The 22,259-nt window shown below is 43.3% G+C and overlaps 1 protein-coding gene across 1 annotated transcript in view; it reads right to left on the bottom strand.

The window, feature by feature from the left end:
- HSD17B7 (hydroxysteroid 17-beta dehydrogenase 7) overlaps positions 1-22,259 on the bottom strand; it is a 31,075-nt gene that overhangs the window by 5,740 nt on the left and 3,076 nt on the right. The window contains exons 3-7 of the mRNA XM_035722538.1: positions 18,639-18,731; positions 17,500-17,614; positions 13,718-13,912; positions 10,692-10,796; positions 9,893-9,949 (exon numbers count right to left, since the gene is read on the bottom strand). Coding sequence (XP_035578431.1) covers positions 9,893-9,949; positions 10,692-10,796; positions 13,718-13,912; positions 17,500-17,614; positions 18,639-18,731 — 565 coding nt within the window. The remainder of the gene's footprint in view (positions 1-9,892; positions 9,950-10,691; positions 10,797-13,717; positions 13,913-17,499; positions 17,615-18,638; positions 18,732-22,259) is intronic.

Here is a 22,259-nt window from a genome sequence, read left to right as displayed (position 1 = left end):
CATCTCTACTAATTAAAGCTGAGAAACAGTCTTTCATTACAGTTTTGATTTCCATGTCTCTTAGCATGAATAAGGTTGAGCACCTTTTCATGGGATTAAGACAGTTTAAAGATTCTCTCTCTGTTCATACACTTTGCCCACCGTTCCAGCAGGCTGTTTCTCTTGATTGGCTGAATCTCCTTAACTAGTATAAAAATGAACCCTTTCCTATGATACGAGTGGCAGCTAATTTTCTTCCACATTGTGGTCAGGCTTTGGAGTGTATTTATAGTGAGGATTTTGGTCATGCAAAATTTGATTACTTTCATGTAATCAAAATGTTCAGGGGTGCCCGGGTGGCTCAGTCGTTAAGCGTCTGCCTTCGGCTCAGGTCATGATCCCAGGGTCCTGGGATCGAGCCCCGCATCGGGCTCCCTGCTCAGCGGGGAGCCTGCTTCTCCCTCTGCCTCTGTCCCTCCCCCGCCCGCCCCCACCCCCGCTTATGCCCTCTCTCTCTCTCTCTCTCTCAAATAAATAAAATCTTAAAAAAAAAATGCTCAGTCCTTTTTCTTGCAGTTCCTGGGAGGAGCTAAGCCCCCACACTCTTAAACCATTTAAACATGTCCCCATATTTCCTTCTAGTAATCGTATCTTTTATGTGTAAATCTGTTATCTAGAATTTTATTTGGGTATGAAGTATGAAGAAATTATCTTTTTCAGCAACATAACCTGAATAACCCCTCTCCCCCACTAATTTGGAAGGCCGTCACTGTCACAGACCAGGTCCCTGTATGGTGAGGGCCTGTCCCAAATTTCCATTCTATTCCACTGATCTGTCAAGTCACATGCCAGCACTATACTGTTTTCATTGAGATAGTTTTCCTTGAAACCTTAAATGCTGAGGAGGGCGGAGCAAGATGGCGGAGGAGTAGGAGACCTGGATTTCGTCTGGTCCCAGGAATTCAGCTGCATAGGGATCAAACCATTCTGAACACCTACGAACTCAACAGGAGATCGAAGAAGAGAGTAGCAACAACTCTCTGAACAGAGAAGCGACCACTTTCTGGAAGGTAGGACGTGCGGAGAAGTGAATCCGAGGCGATATTCGGGAGGATAGACAGCGGGGGAGGGGGCCCTCCGTGGGCCGCTTCTGGCAAGTGCTAGAGCCGCAGAGCACAAAATCGGAACTTTTAGACGTTGGCTCCGCTGAGGGACGTCACTCCAGTGGCAAAGCGGGGAGCGGGGGGGGGGAACCCTCGCTGGACAGTGTGGTCTCAGGACCCTCGGGGTCACAGAAAGACCGGGGGTGCCTGAGTGCGGCAGAGCTCCCAGGTATCAGAGCAGGGAAGCCGGCTGCAGAGACGGAGCCGAGGCGCAGGCTCTCAGCTCGGGGTGGCCATAAACTGTGATCCGCGGCCCAGTCGGGCCTCTGCTCCTCCAGCAGGGACCCAACAAGCGGCAGAGCCGGGGAGACTCCCCTCCCTCCCCCGGGAGGAGCGGTGCGGAAGCGCACCGCAGGGATCTGCTGGGTTTGGAGACTCCACACCGAGTCGGGTGCCAGAGGTAGAAACGCTCGGTCACAGGCCGGGTGAGCACGGAGTGCAGCTGGAGGCCCCGGAGACGGGAGTGATGGACTGCTTTTCTCTGGGGGTGCACTGAGGAGCGGGGCCCCAAGTTCTCGGCTCCTCTGGGCAGAGATTGGGAGGCCACCATTTCCACTCTCGTCCTCCAAAGCTGTACCAAAGCTTGCAGGGAACAAAAGCTCCTGAGAGCAAACTCAAACAGAATACTGAGCCCAACCCGGCAAGGACGGGGCAATTCCGCCTCCCGCAAAGACATTTGAGAACCATGGCAACAGGCCCCTCCCCCAGAAGATCAGTGAGAACCGCCCACCAAGACCAAGTTTACCCATCAAGGAGAAGAGCAGAACTCCAGCACTAGGGGAATACTGCACATAGAATCCATGGCTTTTTACCATGATTCTTTAGTCTTAAAAGTTAATTTTTTTTAATTTTCTTTATTTTTTCTTTTTCTATTTCTCTTTTTCTAATTTTTCTTTCCTTCTTCAACCATCTTATCAATTCTTTTTAAAATCTTTTTTAATTTTCATTTTTACAGTCATATTCTATCCCTCCATTGGATTTAACCTTATTTTTTATTTATATCTGAGTTCTTCTTTCTTTAAAATTTTGGGATACAGTTTCTTCTAAAAGACCAAAATATATCCTAAATCTCTAGTGTATGGCTTGCCTGATTACATTATCTTTTTAAAATTTTTCTTCTTTCTTTTTTCAACCAACTTCTTGTCAATTCCTTTTTTAAAATCCTTTTCAATTTTCATCTTTACAGTGGTATTCCATCCCTTCATCGATTTACCCTTATTTTTGTATATATTTAAGTTTTTCTTTCTTTAAAATTTTGGGAGGCAGTTTCTTCTAACAGACCGAAATACACCCAAAATCTAGCGTGTGGCTCTGTTCCATTCACCAGCCTGACTGTATTTTTTTTTTCTTTCCCCCCTGGTTTTGGGTCTCTTCTGATTTCTTTGGTGTATATTTTCCTGGGGTCATTGTTACCCTTTTAGCATTTTGTTCTCTCATTCATCTATTCTCTGGACAAAAATGACAAAACGGAAAAACTCACCTCAAAAAAAAAGAACAAGAGGCAGTACTGACTGCCAGGGACCTAATCAATAGAGACATTAGTAAGATGTCAAAACTAGAGTTCAGAATGACGATTCTAAAGATAGTAGCTGGGCTTGAAAAAGGTATAGAAGATACTAGAGAATCCCTTTCTGGAGAAATAAAAGAACTAAAATCTAACCAAGTCGAAATCAAAAAAGCTATTAATGAGGTGCAATCAAAAATGGAGGCTCTAGGGCGCCTGGGTGGCTCAGTTGGTTAAGCGACTGCCTTCGGCTCAGGTCATGATCCTGGAGTCCCAGGATCGAGTCCCACATCGGGCTCCCTGCTCAGCAGGGAGTCTGCTTCTCCCTCCGACCCTCTTCCCTCTCGTGCTGTCTATCTCTTACTCTCTCTCTCACAAATAAATAAATAAAATCTTTAAAAAAAAAAAAATGGAGGCTCTAACTGCCAGAATAAATGAGGCAGAAGAGAAAATTAGTGATACAGAAGACCAAATGATGGAGAATAAAGAAGCTGAGGAAAAGAGATAAACAACTACTGGGTCACAAGGGGAGAATTTGAGAGAGAAGTGATACCATAAGACAAAACAATATTCGAATAATTGGGATCCCCGAAGAAGAAGACAGAGAGAGAGGGGGGCAGAAGGTATATTGGAGGAAATTATAGCAGAGACCTTCCCTAATTTGGGGAAGGAAACAGGCATCAAAATCCAGGAGGCACAGAGAAACGCCCTCAAAATCAATAAAAATAGGTCAACACCTCAACATCTAATAGTAAAACTTACGAGTCTCAGAGACAAAGAGAAAATCCTGAAAGCAGTTCAAGACAAGAGGTCTGCAACCTACAATGGTAGAAACATTAGATAGGCCGCAGACCTATCCACAGAGACCTGGCAGGCCAGAAAGGACTGGCATGATATATTGAGGGCACTAAATGAGAAAAATATGCAGCCAAGAATACTATATCCAGCTTGGCTGTCATTGAAAATAGAAGGAGAGATAAAAAGCTTCCAGGACAAACAAAAACTAAAGGAATTTGCGAACACCAAAACAGCCCTACAAGAAATATTGAAAGGGGTCGTGTAAGCAAAGAGAGAGCCTAAAAGTAACATAGACCAGAAAGGAACAGAGACAATGTACAGTAACAGTCACCTTACAGGTAACACAATGGCACTAAATTCATATCTTTCAATAGTTACCCTGAATGTAAATGGGCTCAATGCCCCAATCAAAAGACACAGGGTATCAGACTGAATAAAAAAACAAGACCTATCCATATCCTGTCTGCAAGAGACTCATTTTAGACCCAAAGACACCTCCAGATTTAAAGTGAGGGGTGGAAAACCATTTACCATGCTAATGTACATCAAAAGAAAGCTGGGGTGGCAATCCTTATATCAGATGAATTAGATTTGAAATCAATAAGAGATGAGGAAGGACACTGTATCCTACATAAAGGGTCTATCCAACAAGAAGATCTAACAATTTTAAATATCTATGCCCCTAACATGGGAGCAGCCACTTATAAGCCAATTAAAACAAAATCAAAGAAACACATTGACAATAATACAATAATGGTAGGGAACTTTAATACCCCCCTCACTGAAATGGACAGATCATTTAAGCAAAAGATCAACAAGGAAATAAAAGCTTTAAATGACACACTGGACCAGATGGACTTTACAGATATATTCAGAACATTCCATCCCAAAGCAACAGAATACACATTCTCCTCTAGTGCCCATGGAACATTCTCCAGAATAGATCACATCCTGGGTCACAAATCAGGTCTCAACCGGTACCAAAAGTTTGGGATCATTCCCTGAATATTTTCAATGCTTTGAAACTAGAACTCAATCACAAGAGGAAAGTCGGAAAGAACTCAAATACATGGAGGCTAAGAGCATCCTACTAAAGAATGATGGGTCAACCAGGAAATTAAAGAATAATTAAAAAGATTCATCAGAACAAATGAAAATGAAAATACAGCTGTTGAGAATCTTTGGGATGCAGCAAAGGTGGTCCTAAGAGGAAAGTCTATAGCAATACAAGCCTTTCTCAAGAAACAGGGAAGGTCTCAAATGCACAACCTAACCCTATACCTAAAGGAGCTGGAGAAGAACAGTAAATAAAGCCTATACCTAGCAGGAGAAGAGAAATAATAAAGATCAGAGCAGAAATCAATGAAATAGAAGCCAAAAGAACAGTAGACTAGGATCAACGAAACTAGGAGCTGGTTCTTTGAAAGAATTAATAAGACTGATAAACCGCTGGCCAGACTTACCAAAACGAAAAGAGAAATGACCCAAATAAATAAAATCATGAATGAAAGAGGAGAGATCACAACCAACACCGATGAAATACAAAGGGAAAAATGAAGGGGGGGGGGCATCGGAGGGGGAGACGAACGATGAGAGATTATGGACTCTGAGAAACAAACTGAGGGTTCTAGAGGGGAGGGGGTGGGGGGGATGGGTTAGCGTGGTGATGGGTATTAAAGAGGACACATACTGCACAGAGCGCTGGATGTTACACGCAAACAATGAATCATGGAACACTACATCGAAAACTAATGATGTAATGTATGGTGATTAACGTAACATAATAAAAAAAAACTTGAAGAAAATAAACAAATAAAACCAAAAAAACCCAAACAATTATAAGAACATATTATGAGCAACTCTATGCCAGCAAATTAGACAATCTGGAAGAAATGGATGCATTCCTAGAGACGTGTAAACTACCAAAACTGAACCAGGAAGAAATAGGAAATCTGAACAGACCCATAACCAGTGAGGAAATTGAAGCAATAATCAAAAATCTCCCAACAAACAAAAGCCCAGGGCCAGATGGCTTCCCAGGAGAATTCTACCAAACATTTAAAGAGGAATTAATACCTATTCTTCTGAAACTGTTCCAAAAAATAGAAATGGAAGGAAAACTTCCAAACGCATTTTATGAGTTTGATCATAAATTACCTTGATCCCCAAACCAGACAAAGACCCCATCAAAAAGGAGAATTACAAACCAATATCCCTGATGAACATGGATGTAAAAATTCTCACCAAAATGCTAGCCAATAAGATCCAACAGTACATTAAAAGGATTATTCACCATGACCAAGTGGGATTTACTCCTGGGCTGCAAGGTTGGTTCAACATCCACAAACAATCAATGTGATACAATACATTAATAAAAGAAAGAACAAGAACCATAGGATCCTCTCAGCAGATGCAGAAAAAGCATTTGACAAAGTACAGCATCCTTTCTTGATTAAAACTCTTCACAGTGTAGGGATAGAGGGTACATACCTCAATATCATAAAAGCCATCTATGAAAAACCCACAGCGAGTATCATTCTCAATGGGGAAAAACTGAGAGCTTTCCCTCTAAGATCAGGAGCATGGCTGGGATTCCACTATCACCACTGCTATTCAACATAGTACTAGAAGTCCTAGCCACAGCAATCAGACAACAAAAAGAAATAAAAGGCATCCTAATCGGCAAAGAAGTCAAACTCTCACTCTTTGCAGATGATATGATACTGTATGTGGAAAACCCAAAAGACTCCACCCCAAAACTGCTAGAACTCATATATACAAGAATTCAGTAAAGTGGCAGGATATAAAATCAATGCACAGAAATCAGTGGCATTTCTATACACCAACAAGACAGAAGAAAGAGAAATTAAGGAGTCGATCCCATTTACAATTGCACCCAAAACCATAAGATACCTAGGAATAAATCTAACCAAAGAGGCAAAGAATCTGTACTCAGAAAACCACAGAATACTCATGAAAGAAATTGAGGAAGACACAAAGAAATGAAAAAACGTTCCATCCTCATGGATTGGAAGAACAAATATTGTGAAAATGTCTATGCTACTTCAAAGAAATAGAATAATCCTAAATTTATATGGAACCAGAAAAGTGCCCAAATAGCCAGAGGAATGTTGAAAAAGAAAAGCAAAGCTGGCGGCATCACAATTCCAGACTTCAAGCTCTATTACAAAGCTATAATCATCAAGACAGTATGGTACTACTGGGACAAAAACAGACACACAGATCAATGGAACAGAATAGAGAGCCCAGAAATGGACTCTATGGTCAACTAATCTTTGACAAAGCAGGATGAAATGTCCAATGGATAAAAGACAGTCTCTTCAACAAACGGTGTTGGGAAAATTGGACAGCCACATGCAGAAGAATGAAAGTGGACCATTTCCTTACATCACACACAAAAATAGATGCAAAATGGATGAAAGACCTAAATGCGAGACAGGAATCCATCAAAATACTTGAGGAGGACGCAGGCAGCAACCTCTTCGACCTCAGCCACAGCAACTTCTTCCTAGAAACATCGCCAAAGGCAAGGGAAGCAAGTGCAGGAATGAACTATTGGGACTTCATCAAGATAAAAAGTTTTTACACAGCAAAGGAAACAGTCAACAAGACTAAGAGACAACCGACAGAATGGGAGAAGATATTTGCAAATCACGTATCAGATAAAGGGCTAGTATCCAAAATCTATAAAGAACTTATCAAACTCAACGCCCAGAGAACAAATAATCAAATCAAGAAATGGGCAGAAGACATGAACAGACATTTCTGCAAAGAAGACATCCAAATGGGGACGCCTGGGTGGCTCAGTCGGTTAAGCGTCTGCCTTCGGCTCAGGACATGACCGGGGTCCTGGGATCAAGTCCCACATCGGGCTCCTTGATCAGCTGGAAGCCTGCTTCTCTCCCTCTGCCTGCTACTCCCCCTACTTGTGCTTGCTTTCTCCCTCTCTCTCTATCTCTCTGACAAATAAATAAAATCTTTAAGAAAAAAGACATCCAAATGGCCAACAGACACATGAAAAAGTGCTCAACGTCACTTGGCATCAGGGAAATACAAATCAAAACCTCAATGAGATACCACCTCACACCAGTCAGAATGGCTAAAATTAACAAGTCAGGAAAACAACAGATGTTGGCGAGGATGCAGAGAACGAGGAACCCTCCCTACACTGTTGGTGGGAACGCAAGCTGGGGCAGCCACTCTGGAGAACAGTATGGAGGTTCCTCAAAAAGTTGAAAATAGAGCTACCCTACGACCCAGCAACTGCACTGCTGGGTATTTACCCCAAAGATACAAATGTAGTGTTCTGAAGGGGCACCTGCATCCCAATGTTTATAGCAGCAATGTCCACAATAGCCAAACTATGGAAAGAGCCCAGATGTCCATCAACAGATGAACGGATAAAGAAGTGGTATATATACACAATGGAATATTATGCAGTCATCAAAAAAACGAAATCTTGCCATCTCCAACGACGTGGATATATCGAAAGGGTATTAGCTGAGCGAAATGAGTCAATCAGAGAAAGACAAGTATCATATGATCTCACTGATATGAGGAATTTGAGAAACAAGACAGAGGATCATCAGGGAAGGGAGGGAAAAATGAAATAAGACGAAACCAGAGAGGGAGACAAACAATAAGAGACTCAATCTCAGGAAACAAACTGAGGGTTGCTGGAGTGGAGGCGGGTGGGAGGGATGGGGTGGCTCGATGATGGACACTGGGGAGGGTGTGTGCTATGGTGAGCGCTGTGAATTGTGTAAGACTATTGAATCACAGAACTGTACCCCTGAAACAAATAATACATTACATGTTAATAAAAAAAAAAAAAAAAGTAAAAAAATAAATAAATAAATTTTTTAAAAAATCTTAAGTGCTGAAATACACAAAATCCTTTACGGTAAGCCTCCTCTCATGTATGCCCATAATTCCTGTTTTACAGATAATAAAAGGCTTAAATGAGTGAAAAATTGTGCCCAGTATTTCATAGCCAGAAACTGGAGAAGTGGGATTTGAACAGAACCAGTCAAACTCTAGAGTCCACACGCTGAACCACTGTGCCTTCGGCCACTCCAGCTCAGTCCACATAAGGAGCTGAAACTCACCTGAGGATTGCAGAGATTCTTACCACACATGCGCTAGGCCCAAACCCTCATCTATCCATATCTACCAGCATTTACAACCATTACTAAGTGGCAATCGGAGGCATCCATCCACATTTTAGGAAATTCCAGCAGGGTCACAGATTTTTTAAACTGTGCCATGGGTCATGCTGTCCTATCCAGATCCAGGTCATCCTTCAGAGCCCAGATCAAGCCCTACTTCGTGAGAAAAGCCTGCTCCCACCAGCCCAGCTTCCAGGGATCCTCCTTTCTGATCAGTCCAACTACTCACCACCTGATGACAAAATGTCTTATTTTCTTGCATCTTCTATATTCTTTTCTTTTCCCCGAAACATGACCCTAAGCTCCTTAGTAACTGGAGATTTTGTCTTCTAACTATTCTTCACACCACTGATAGTCAATATATACTTGACCTCCACACTTGATTTTTAGTATCTGAGATCTGTAGAATGAGTAATCTCTAAAGGACCACATACTATTTCTAATGCTTTGGCAAATATATGAAGGACTAATTAAAACTGGTTTAAAAGCACTTGCTTTGACAATCAATTTGTGTTCCTACGACAAATGCATTTATTTCTGCAACGTTTACCGAAGCAAGAATGCCAACTGCTTCCCTCAATGTTTTCCTTAGTTAATTTCAATTGAGCCAAGATTTAAGAATCTAGTAAGAATAAGCACTACAGTGACAGAGGACAAAGAAGCTGCATCTCGTGGGACAATTCTGATCCATGAGCGGAAGGTGCCTTAGAGGCCTTTTGTTGACGAATCATCAGAGACATCGTTTGAGTAATCAGTAATGTCTGCCATTGATGAGGAAACACACGTGATCCACTTGCCATTTAAGGAAAGGCACTGCCTTTCTAATATAGTAACAACTTGATTCTCTTAATATTTAAACAGAGGAGAGAATCGTTGTAGAAGGAAATGGAGTTGGACGGTGTCACCTGTACTCTTGGCCTGCAAGACGCACCTTCTCCATGGGAACCATTGGCCTGGCTACCATCTTGCTTTGCCTGCCCCTGCGGTATTCCGCTGCTCTGCCCTCTAGCTGCTATGTATCTTGTTTCTGCAGAAATGCTGTCCATACGACATGGTATCCAAGGCTATGGTAGATACTATCCTTCTAAATTCCACTCCTCATACTCTGTCCTCAGGCTCATGGTCTCCCTTAGTCCAAAACAGGACCTTTGATTACTCACAGAGCTTATCTTTTCTGTTGAGATTGTTTCCACTCCCAGTGAACTTCAATTTATACCCGCTAAGCAACCATACAAGCAACTGCAACTCCAGCAACGTACCAGGGCTTCCGTTCCGTTGTACGGCGTCAAAGTGAAAGCATTTGCAAAAAAGCGAAGCTGAGGAAAAGAAAAGAACCGTCATTTTGTGGCGGTGTAGAACAGAGTCACAAAAGCATTATTCATTTATATACTAAAAAAGATAATCTGCATTTCTCATCAGAGAACATTTTTTTTAAGTATCGAAAACTAAAGAAGTCTAAAAAGGAAATATCACTTAATCTCCATCACTCTGAGCCAACCACCTTTAACATGGAGGCATAATTCCTTCTCATTTTGTTCTTATACCTGCCATCATGGAGGGACATTTTTTGCAGAGCTCTGCAAGAGAGAAACATTTCCCATAAGCAGCATTTTCTAGTGGGGAAGGAACACTGGTCCTGCAAGACGCTCAAAGCACAAAACAAAAGAAACAAGCAAAAACATGGTTCCGTGGCCATACAGTGCACAACCATCCCCTTCTTGGGAACTTTTAATGCATATGACCACATTGAGAGCTCGGAGAAATCAGTTTAATATCACTTAACACAGGTTTCTCAAAATTATGTCATCCTAGAACTCCTGGGAGCTATGGTGCATGATCAAAGACACAGCCCCTGACAGAGAAGGGGACATTCAGATGGTGAGGCAGGGGGACAGCAGGGTGTACAAAGCGAAGGTGAGACACTAAGGAACTTCAAAAACCGCAAATGAAATGAAACTCTGCCACCTTCTGGTTCAACTTCTTAAATCAGTTCCCAACCCTTAAAAACACCCTTTTGGTCCCGGGTCGAAGAGCTGAAGTTAAGTGTTCATCACTTACCAGCCATATGATGGGCAGCAGGACTGTCCACACACAGGGAGGGAGAATTCCACAGGTCATCCTGGTCACCATTGTGCCTGGGCACACCACGCTGGAATACAGACCCTGGGAGCACAGGGAGGAGCCAAAGTAAGGTTCAAATGCAGTGGATTCGATGCAGCCCATCCACGGGCTTGTGAACAAAGGAGATAGGCAAACGAATCAGGAAGCCGGGGCATGAAGGATTTACGCTCTGAGCTGCCCCTGAAGCCTGGCAAACCATTGCAGTGAAAGAATCATGTCCGGAGGACTCACGAGGAGAGGCGCTCAGGATGCAAAGATGAGGAAGACAAGGTCTCTGTTCTCCAGAAACTCACAGAACAAAGAATAACCCAGCTTGGGGCTGGAAGAGAAAAGCAGGATCTGGTTACTGGAGTTTGTCAAGTACTGGCTTAACTGAAGATCGGGTTATCGATCATAATAAGCACTGCAGATAAAAAAGACACCTACAATACAGTCTCTGCCTTCAAGAAGTTTCTGGTCTAGTAGAGAACAGACAGCTAAACCTAAAGTTTGTGTCTGCTCCCCTGCAGGTACATAAGCTGCACACTTGCAGCTTGAGGAGGGAGTTCCTGTTATGAGAGGTGAACGAAGGGCTGCATGTGGTTCCACAAAGCACCTCCCCCAACTAAAGAGTTCTACATCAGGTCCTTAGCCTGGGACCTGTCATTTTAGAAAGATCTGCCCTCGAACAGAGCCCAATTAACACAGAGCGTGTGCTAACAGGAAGGGCCCTGTGTGGGCTTTACCAATCCTTGGAGCACTGGGATTGGTTTTACTAGTTGACTTAATTCAATTTTTAGTACATTTTACCTTATGTAGCTATTGACCATTTTAATTCTAATTTTTATTACTTTTATTTTTTCTTTCAAATGAAAATAGGAAGTACCAGTATAACCCAAACAGTTCAGTGGGCAGAAAGCACCCCGAGCAAGAGCAGCTGGAGGATGTTCTTCCTTTACTCGGGGCTGCAGAGGCTCCGTGGCACCTGACAGATTATCTAATCCCTGGAAGTCCCCGTGATTTACCAAAGGTCCTCTGAAAACAAGGAAGAGCCTGGACTCATCAGAGACCAAAACTTCTCCCCAGGAGAGTAACACATTTTCCCCCAGCGATAGCTAAGGAAGATTTCTTATTCTGGGAGCTAGCTAGGAACAGTTAGGGACTCTTCAGTCCTAAAGACAGACATCTGTGAACTGAAATCCTGGGTCTCTGACCCCTGTAATGTTCTGATGTTGAGCGACAAAAGAAACAAACAAGGAGGCAGCCTCATCGGAGAACCCAGTCCCCCTACACGTCACAAGGATCAGCTGTGACAACCTGAGTGTTGTTATGAGACGTGGGTGAAAGGTGATGACTAAGCTCTAGCAGGTGGCCCCATGGACCAACGGCATTCCCGGTGATACAAGCCTTCAAGAGGATGTCGTTCCCCCTTCCTAAAAGCCAAGGAGGAAAAGCCGTGGGCTGAAAACCAATCATACAGGCTTTAGGAGACAACAGTATTAGCTAAATCTCTCTTTCTTGTAAAAGATGAAATCCCAAAGCTTCCTTGACGATTAAAACTTAAGTGAAATCCCAGAACATTTTATGAAAAGAGAAGCTAATCCACTCTGGCCTTGCCCCCAAAAGGAAGCTTCCGGAGCACAAGCAGTCGTGACAACTTTACAAACATCTGAAGAAACCTCAGAAGGAGCCTAACCACTGGACCAACACACTGAACTCAAATAATAATAATAATAGTAATAATAATCGTAACGATGATGATAGCCAACATAAACACACACGGGCACATGTACACGCGTGTAGACCACGCGCCTCCCGTACACACAAGACACCCATACACGCGCACATACCACATGGACAATCATAGCACACACATATACACACACCCGCAAACCCAGCGTGTGCACATGGATAGACCCTCCCCCCACTCATTGACACCCACATGTGCATGCATGTGCAGACACAGACGCACACACGCACATTCCGAGACTAGTAGCTACTGTGAATGCTTTACACCATCCCTCTCATTCGACCCTCCCAACAAATCTGTGAAGCAGGCACTATTTTTATCCCTATTTTTCAGATGAGGAAACTGACGCATCGGGAGATGAAATAATCTGTCCAAGCATTCAAATCCAGTTCTAGGAGATGCTCTCAGCTTCTACGCCTAGACCATCCTCTTTCCTAAGAGACAGGGTTCCAGGAGAGAGAGTTCTATCTGACAGACAGGATAAACCCACTCGAGATCATCATAGGAGGCTCTGACTGTGTCTGATGCATCACCAGAGAAGGTCCTGCAAGGGCAGAAAGTTTCTTGGTCACCTTTTTCTTTCTGCTTTCTCCTCAGTCCTAGGCCTGGCCCAGTGCCCTAAACACGGTAGGTCTTCCGTAAATATTAGTGGAATTAAATTTCTCCACAGCCCCACACTCAAACAGCAAACAAAGGAAAATGCCATGGGAGAGACTGGAGATTTTCAGTGAAGGTTTTAGACCTGAGCAGGAAAGACATCCAGGGAGCAGTAAGCTCCAGATCAGAGGCCACAATGAGCCTGGCAAGGGCTGCTTTCTCCAAAGAAACACCCCCAAAACCCAGAGTCCTCAGAGAGACAGAGCTCTGGAGTCTCACCAAAGATCACCACTATCCAGAAGGCTTTGTAACTACTGAAGGTCCTATAGCATCTGATATGAAAACCCCTGGAACACAGCATGGTTTAGTGGGAAAATTCCAACCTATAGTCAAATAGCCCCAGGCTCAACTCTGAGCGCGACCATTAACTAGCTGTATGACTGGGTCAATCACCTAACCTCTCCAAACTGTGGGGTCCTCACATGAAAATGGGAATATTCAGGCCTACACTCAGTGTGAGGGGAAAGGCACTGAATGCCATACACAGGTAAGGAGTACAGCACCTCAAGTACGTGCTTTGTTAGGCTGAGCCAGGCCTCACCCGCGGCCGCTCCCGCGCCACCGAGCCGGGCCTCACCCGTGGGTTGAAGTTCCGGTTCAGCGCCACACTCAGTAGGTCAATTGCGTATTTGGAGGAGCTGTAGGGCTCCTGACCTCTGCTGTGCTGGATGTCCTCAAGGTGGAAATTAGATTTCCTTGCATTGCGAGATGATGTCCAGATGAGGCGGGAAGGACTGTCGCTGTGACAGAGGAGAGCTTCCAGTTCCTGAACCTGATAAAAAAGCAACAAAATGGATCAACATCTATTGGAGGAGTACAGGATAACAGCTGTGAAGCCAATGTAAACGTATCCTGGAGCTGAACAGGAATGTCACTGCTGGAGGGGCTACTCCAGACACGCGAGAGAGGGCGGCTTGAACGACCCATGCGGGTTAGGGTTAGAGTTAGGCTTAGAGGCATCGGTATGAACTGATGTTTAGCTTCATAAAAATAGAGATGGTTACATATAAAAATACTTATAGGTACTTACATATACAGGGGTTACCATGCACGTGTATCTCCCTGCTCTGTTAGCCTAGAAGCTACTGATCCATCAGTAGCAACAAGCACCAGATCTTGGTTTCTAATACCACTGTCTAACAAGAGGAACCAGATCTTGGGATGCCTGGGTGGCTCAGTCAGTTAAGCATCTGACTCTTGATTTTGGCTCAGGTCATGATCTCAGGGTCCTGGGATGGAGCCCCATGACAGGTTCCACGCTCCGTGGAGAGTCTGCTTGAGGATTCTCTCCCTCTGTTCCTCTCCCTGCTCAAGCTCTCTGTCTCTCTCTCTCTCTAAAATAAGTTAATAAATCTTAAAAAAAAAAAAAAAAAAAGTGGAACCAGATCTCCTTAGGGAAATGGCTGATGCTAAGACTGGGGCAGGAAATATACCCAATGAGCCTGAACCATCTCGTAGTGCCAGAAAGAACATGCTCAAAACAGAAAACCACACCAATGAGGTTGTATCAGAGATATGCAGGATCCAATGCAAAGAGCCCCCAGTGGCCCAAATTGGAATAATTTGGGCAAGAAAATAAAGTAGTATTTCCAACTCAAAGTAGGAACTACATATCCACAAGCCCATAGGAATATAAGTGATTTTCGCAGCTTTATTGAGATACACTTGACCAAGAAATGACTGAGTAAAGCATTAGATAGAGAACAGACAAATCTCTCTTGCAGAAAAGTTCCAAATAATTTATGTAGCTAATCGACCCTTTGGGGCGTCAAACACAACCCCTTAAGTGCGAGCTATACAGAGTCTCTTCCAAAGAGTACAATACGGAAAGGGAGAGAAAAACAAAAAGAGAGACTTCACGATGAAAAAACCTGACAAACACAAGCTGGGAGATCAGAGAGAACGTCAATGCTAACAAGTCACAGTGACATTTCATGTGACATGACGTGACGAGAATGGTCTTCACCTCTGTGGCCCTCCTCCCGCAAACATGTTACTCAAGTCTAACCACGAGAAACATTTCAGACAAATCCCAACTGAGGAAAAATACCTCAGCTGGAATCCTCAAAACTGTCAAGATCATGAAAAACAAGGGAAATCTGAGAAACTGTCACAGCCAAGGGGAGCCTGAGGAGACAGCTACTAAACGTACCGTGGTGTCCAAGAAAGGGTCCTCGAACTGACAAGGGGACATTAGGCAGAATGGAAGAAAGCTGAATAAAGTTTGGACTTCCATTAATAATAAGGTATCAGTATTGGTTCTCCTACTGTGACAAGTAGAGAAAACTGAGGGGGGCGGGGAACACAGGAACTCTCTGTACTAGCTGTGCAGTAGTTCTGTAAGTCTAAAACTATTCTAAAACAAAAACTGTGTTACAGAAAAACCTAGGAAAGCTTCCAGAGGCGCTCCACATTTGCAATGAACAAATAAGTCAAATGCAATCAAGATAACTCATACATACGAGATTAAATCAGTTAACTGGTTCCTGGACTGTAATACTATGCTGTGCTTGGAACTTCATGGAAATTACCTCTACTCTTTATAACAATGATAAAAGTTTGGTCACGTTACAGATAATCAAACTGGGGATGGATGATGCATTTACACCTGAACCTAGAATCCGAGTTTGTGTCCTAGAAGAAGTGGTAAGATTCTTAAACCTAATCTGTAACCCTCTGATGACTTTATTAGATAAATCCATTCCAAAACCCCTCCTGATATGCCTCCCTATATAAGGATACACAAGGATAGGTCATGTCATCAGGACACCTATGATCATCATGCCCACGGCCATGACTCCTCTGCCATTCCCCCAATACAGATGACCCAAATACCTGATCTTCTGAACAACTTAATTTTTATTTTATTTTTATTTTTTTGAAGATTTTATTTATTTGTCAGAGAGAGAGAGGGAGAGAGAAAGAGACCACAAGCAGGGCGAGCAGCAGAGGGAGAAGCCGACTCCCTACCGAGCAGGGAGCCTGATGCGAGACTCGATCCTAGGACCCTGAGATCAAGACCAGAACCGAAGGCAGATGCTTAACTGATGAGCCATCCAGGCGTCCCACAACTTAATTTTTAAACACTAGATTTATCAAAAATTTAACAGACTAGTGATAATTATCTTCTATCATTACCAATTAATTTAATAATTCAAAAAGAAAGCAAAGAACGAGTATTGTAAAAAGATAAAGGAAATATTAGATAAAGGATCTGTGTAAAGGTATAAAGAAAGACCAGACAAGAATTCAATCCCATTCTAACTTTACATTTTAATTAACTTTTGTCATTGAAAAAGTGACACCACATCACATGAAGTGAATAGCACTAAAGGTAGGAGAATGAAACACGAAGCTCCCCCTCATCCCTGATATCCTGGCACCCCAGTTCATCAAGGCCTAAAACTGCTCCCAGTTTTATCTGCATCATTCTAGAAATATTATATACATTTATATACACTACATCGAGATGGATTTTCTTCTGTTTCTACAAATGAGCTCACGCTATACATACAGGCCCCTGCTATTTCTTCTTCATAATAAAATATGAGAGGCTGTCCCACATAAGTGCAAAACATTTCTCTCATTTCTTTTAGTGGGTCCACAATATCCCAACATTCGCCTACATCTTCATTTACTGTAAATACAGGCGAGTGCTCAAAGAGTTCCAATGTTAAGGGAAATGGGGCTGAAGGTGAAGAAGAGTGGCGGTGAATAGAGAGGCGTCAGAAATACAGGCTCTGTGCAGGCCAACCCAGCATCGGGGTTCCTCCAACACCGGGGAATGACAGGCCACCAGAGACACAGTCGGGCATTACTTAATCTAGACAGTAGAGCTGTCCCCTGGGATTACGCCTGAGCAAGAGCGCAGAACAGGTGAGACAAGCTACACGTCTCTTGCTTACATGTATATGGGTGCCTGGAACCATAACACACGGTATAGGTGCGAAGAATCAGAAATCAAGATAATAAGAGACTAATTATGGATTCTTGTTTAACAGTGGCTTGCCCACTCCCCTATCCTATCTGGCACCAAGCCCAGTTTCAAAGGCCGTTCAGAACAGGACGGGTACACTTCCTCACAGTTTGTACATTGTTTCTGAAGGCACCTGTGTGTTTCTTTCTCACTTTGTCTCTGCTCTCTAGAATTGACATCAAAAGAAAAAAAAAGAAAATATATCAATCAAATGCTTTAGGGAAGCAATGTTTTCACAGAGTGCAGTGATCACCCCATTTAAATACTCAAGGATTTCATGCTAGCCATAAATTAATGAGCTTAACAAACAGGCCTGGGACATGTCCAAGCCAGCCTTTAGGATTCCAGCACTAATATGAGCTTCTTGAGCCCAGTCCTTTTACCAGAATAAAGTGGCCAAAGACATTGGTTTCAAACACCTCCTGGAACCCATCAGCAGTGACTTTATCTTCCTGGGTCAGCAATCCTTCAGCTGTGGAGAACATATGAATCACTTTTCTGAAACAGGAGAAGACAATTGTATGCCTTTTAAAAGGAATAAAAATACTGAAAATACTGGAAAACCCTCCCTGCCACCCTCCCCAGCCCAAAACTACATTTTCCTTGATCCTATAAAAATACCTATTTCTCAGACTGTGTTATTGTGTGTATATAAATAAGATGCAAAAATTCTTCCTTTCCCCCAATTCAGAGAAGTATTTATATTATAACTCATACTACCCATTGGACCTGACTCAAAAAAATCTGCTGCTAAAACTCTTTTCACTTTTTTTCCACATCAGGTTGCAGGTGAACTTCTCTGGGGAAATAACAGCGGTGCGAAAGGAGAAAAAGTCTTCCCCTTCACAAAATGATGGTTAACTTCCCAAGTTACACAGGTTGGTTTTTTACTGGGAATTCTTAAAGCACTGAACACATTAACACGGTGATTTGCTGTGAGATCCATTTACTAGGTCAAGACCTGTGTGTGTGTGTGTGTGTGTGTGTGTGTGTGTGTGTGTGTGTGTGTGTGTAATGGAAGAGAAGCAAAACAAAAGTAGCAATGTACGAAGAATGCCCTAAGTATGTAAGTCACAAGATAAGATTTATTTCTCACTGTAGGTTGTGATCAAACATTTTTGGAAGCCACTGTGCTACTGTGTGTTGAGAATCTCCCGGGGAGACCTTTGGTTCTATGCATTTCCCCTGCCTCTGGGGCAGACTATCTGCCACAGAGCTGGGAAATGCTTCCAAAGCAGCTTTGGTACTGACAACTCGGACAATCTCACTGACAACTCTGCCAGATTCTGAGATGTTCTTGCTACTAGACACATCCCGGCAGACCAAACACGGACCTTCCGAAGCCTCTAGCCACTTGGGATGTCCTGGAGACCTAGAGCACCCATTCCCTGCAACACTTCCTGTCTTTATTCTTCTCAGCCGCCCCTCAGCCCCCTAACTTAACCTACTGAGGGAAAAACCAGGCAAAAACAAACAAACAACTGATTCCTTTCACCCAGTTCATCTAGAAAATGGACATTACCTTGAAAAGAGGCCAGAGAAAAGTGCTTTGATATTCAGCTGTGGATTGGGCATGATCCCAGCATTCAGATAGACATAGTCTAATCTCTGAAACCTGCAAGGAAAACACCAAGACAAGATTGTTCATCTTCTCTAGAGCAACTGGAATAAAGAAAGCCTACAAAGGACAGAAAATGCTTTCCGAAGGGGACGCATGACACATCAGGGTTACACCACTTCTTTCTCAACGCTGTTTCTTCAGCCACAGTAAATATTTGAGTATTCTTTTTTTTTGACAGTGGCTTCAAACAGAATTTGGGGAGCTATAATGGGCTTTGAAGTTAAATCTTTTCAGATCAAGACTCCTTCTAGCTTTGCCCTCCCAATTAGGAACTGCAGGTGGTAACCCACTGCCTATTAAACCCACTCTCCAACTGGTCTTAGAAAGTTGTCTACTTTTTTTTTTTTACAGTCACATCTTCCCTATCGAAAAGTAAAATTTATATAATATTAGTAATCACCCAATCTGAGCCATCAATGCTGGAACCTGAATGCCAGTATATCTACTAAAGCAACCAATCCATGTGGAAACCGCTCGCTGTTCGTGGCCAGGGGCTCTGTATCATAAAATGATGAAAGCTCACAAGAATACAATCACATGACAGAAGCTGAATGGGGGTATAGCACTCTTGGAAAGCTCCTTCCAGGACACCTGTCATAGAGAGAACAGTGACATGCTGACTTGAGAGAGCTTTTTCATTTTTAAACCTCTGTAGGCCTTAATCTAGTGTACTCTTCTTGAACAAGGGCCAAGCCTGCCCTCAGGATACTCACAGGCACCATGAATATTCATAATATCTCCTACAATTCTATGCATTACACTATCTCCGTGCCCCCTTCTGTATAGTCCAAGACAATACGGGCCATAGCTACCTTAAAATACATCCACGTTACCAACACAGATGGCACACAAACATTTCTTTATCATTCTATAAGTAATTACCAGCCAAATGACTCTAATTACTAAACTTTCTGTTTAAAATGCTGATGTGGATACTACGGGGCCATCCATCCGTGTAAGCGCCATAAAGTCGTGTGGACCCATCTATTTTTTTCTTTATTTAAATTCAATTTAGTTAACATATAGTGAATTATTAGTTTCAGGGGTAGAATTAGTGATTCATCAGTCTTATATAACACCCAGTGCTCATTACATCATGTGCCCTCCTTAATGCCCATCACCCAGTTACCCCATCTCCCCACCCACCTCCCCTCCAACAACCCTCAGTTTGTTTCGTAGAGTTCAGCATCTCTTACGGTTTGCCTCCCTCTCTGTTTTCATCTTATTTTTTCTTCCCTTCCCCTAGGTTCCTTTGTTTTGTTTCTTAAATTCCACATAGGAGTGAAATCATGTGGTATTTCTCTTTCTCTGACTGACTTATTTTGCTTAGCATAATACCCTCTAGTTGCACCCACATCATTGCAAATGGCAATTTCATTCTTTCTGATGGCTGAGTAGTATTCCATTGTGTGTGTGTGTGTGTGTGTGTGTGTATTCTTTATTCGTCTGTCAGTGGAAATCTGGGCTCTTTATTCGTCTATCAGTGGAAATCTGGGCTCTTCCCATAGTTGGGCCATTATGGACATTGCTGCTATAAACATTGGGGTGCAGGTGCCTCTTTGAATCACTATGTTTGTATCCCTTGGATAAATACCTAGTAATGCAATTGCTGGGTCATAGGGCAGCTCTATTTTCAACTTCTTGAAGAACCTCCATACTGTTTTCCAGAGCGGCTGCACCAGCTTGCCTTCCCACCAACAGTGTAGGAGGGTTCCCCTTTCTTGGCATCCTTGTCAACATCTGTCATTTCCTGACTTGTTGATTTTAGCCATTCTGACCAGTGTGAGGTGGGATCCCATTGTGGTTCTGATCTGTATTTCCCTGATGCACGTGGGCCCATCAACTGTTGGTTGTTCCATTATCTAGTGTGCAAACTGCCATCTAAGAACATTAACAAATTTTGCCCGAAGTGGAAAGGCAATGCTCAGCCAAGAGTGGAAAGAGCAGCAGAACACCAAATTCAGGTCTGCCCTCAGCAAAACGGCTTATTCACTACTCTCAAAGATTAAATGATCGACACAACTGCACTCTTCCAGATAAAGCAGAACTGCAATTTCTCACTAGTTTTTCCTCTGCACACAGCGTACAGAAGAGAGGCACACAGCCAGAAAGCCCAGGTGTCAGGAATGGTGCTGCGTTAGCCAACAGAAGGGCTCTTCCCAAGCTCTCTTCAGTTGTAATTTAATTCGGGTCTACAATCGCAGACCATCACTTGGGCCATTAAGGGCGGGAGAGTCTCGACATAAAGCAATAGATGTATGTGGACATCGGCACACATTCCCACATCTGTGAATATCACTATAACTAGCGTTTGCTAGGTCTGGAGGAGAGCACTCATCCCAACAGGAGCGCTTCCGCGGATGAAATGAACACACAGAAGCTGCACTGAAATGCTGATGGCAGGTGTGCCTTACCTCCGTGCTCCCTCCCACCTTACAGCCTTGCTGCCTCAAGTTGCTGCTAAGTGACCTAATATTACGAATGTTACGACCTAAAATCTCAAAAGTCGCTGTACTGGAAAGGGCTATTCTTTTTTTTTTTTTTAATTCAATTAATTAACATATAGTGTATTATTAGTTTCAGAGGTAGAGGTCAGTGATTCCTCAGTCTTATATATAACACCCAGTGCTCATTCCATCACGTGCCCTCCTTAATGCCCATCACCCAGTTACCACCATTCCCCCACCCCCACCCCTCCAGCAACCCTGTTTCCTATGCTTACGAGTCTCTTACGGTTTGCCTCACTCTCTGATTTCATCTTATTTTTTCCTCTCTTCCCCTATGATACTGTTTTGTTTCTTAAATTCCACATGAGTGAGATCATATAATTGTCTTTCTCTGATTGACTTATTTCGCTCAGCATAATACCCTCCAGTTCCATCCACATCGTTGCAGATGGCAAGATTTCATTCTTTTTGATGGCTGAGTAGCATTCCATTGCATACACACACACACACACACACACACACACACACACACACACACACACACACACAGACACATACCACATCTTCTTTATCCATTCGTCAGTGGACATCTGGGCTCTTTCCAGAGTTTAGCTATCGTGGACATTGCTGCCATAAATACTGGTGTGGAGTTATTAGAAAATGTATTGTCAGCCCTCAGGGGTGACTAAGGAAACAGCTGAAACATCAGCAGCGTTCCTGGTCTTGGGCTATTGAATGCAATAGCCTGGTACGAACAGGAACCCATGATCTCCTGGGGCAGGGCACAGGTTAAGAACTAGGAAAGAATGTAAGCCTCAGTCTCCCTTCCTGCCTCGGGTGATTGCTAGCACAAACATCCTGCTTCTCCCTTATCCCGTGACTGCCTTCCTACGTGCCTGCTTGTAGGGGAAGGTGCAGGCGTACCCCACGTCTTCAAGATAACTGCCCTTCCTTTGTACTCCTTTCCCATGCTTTGAGGCATCTGTCCTTGCTTTTCTGACAAAACAAAACAAAAGCTACACGCAGAATCCAGCTGCTGCCCCCTCACAGAGGCAGGTCCTGCCCGTCCGCCCGG

Source organism: Zalophus californianus, chromosome 10, assembly GCF_009762305.2.
Source record: "Zalophus californianus isolate mZalCal1 chromosome 10, mZalCal1.pri.v2, whole genome shotgun sequence".
Lineage (NCBI taxonomy): Eukaryota > Metazoa > Chordata > Mammalia > Carnivora > Otariidae > Zalophus > Zalophus californianus.
Note: the sequence above shows the minus strand (reverse complement) of the source record. Positions and strands in the feature narration are given on the sequence as shown.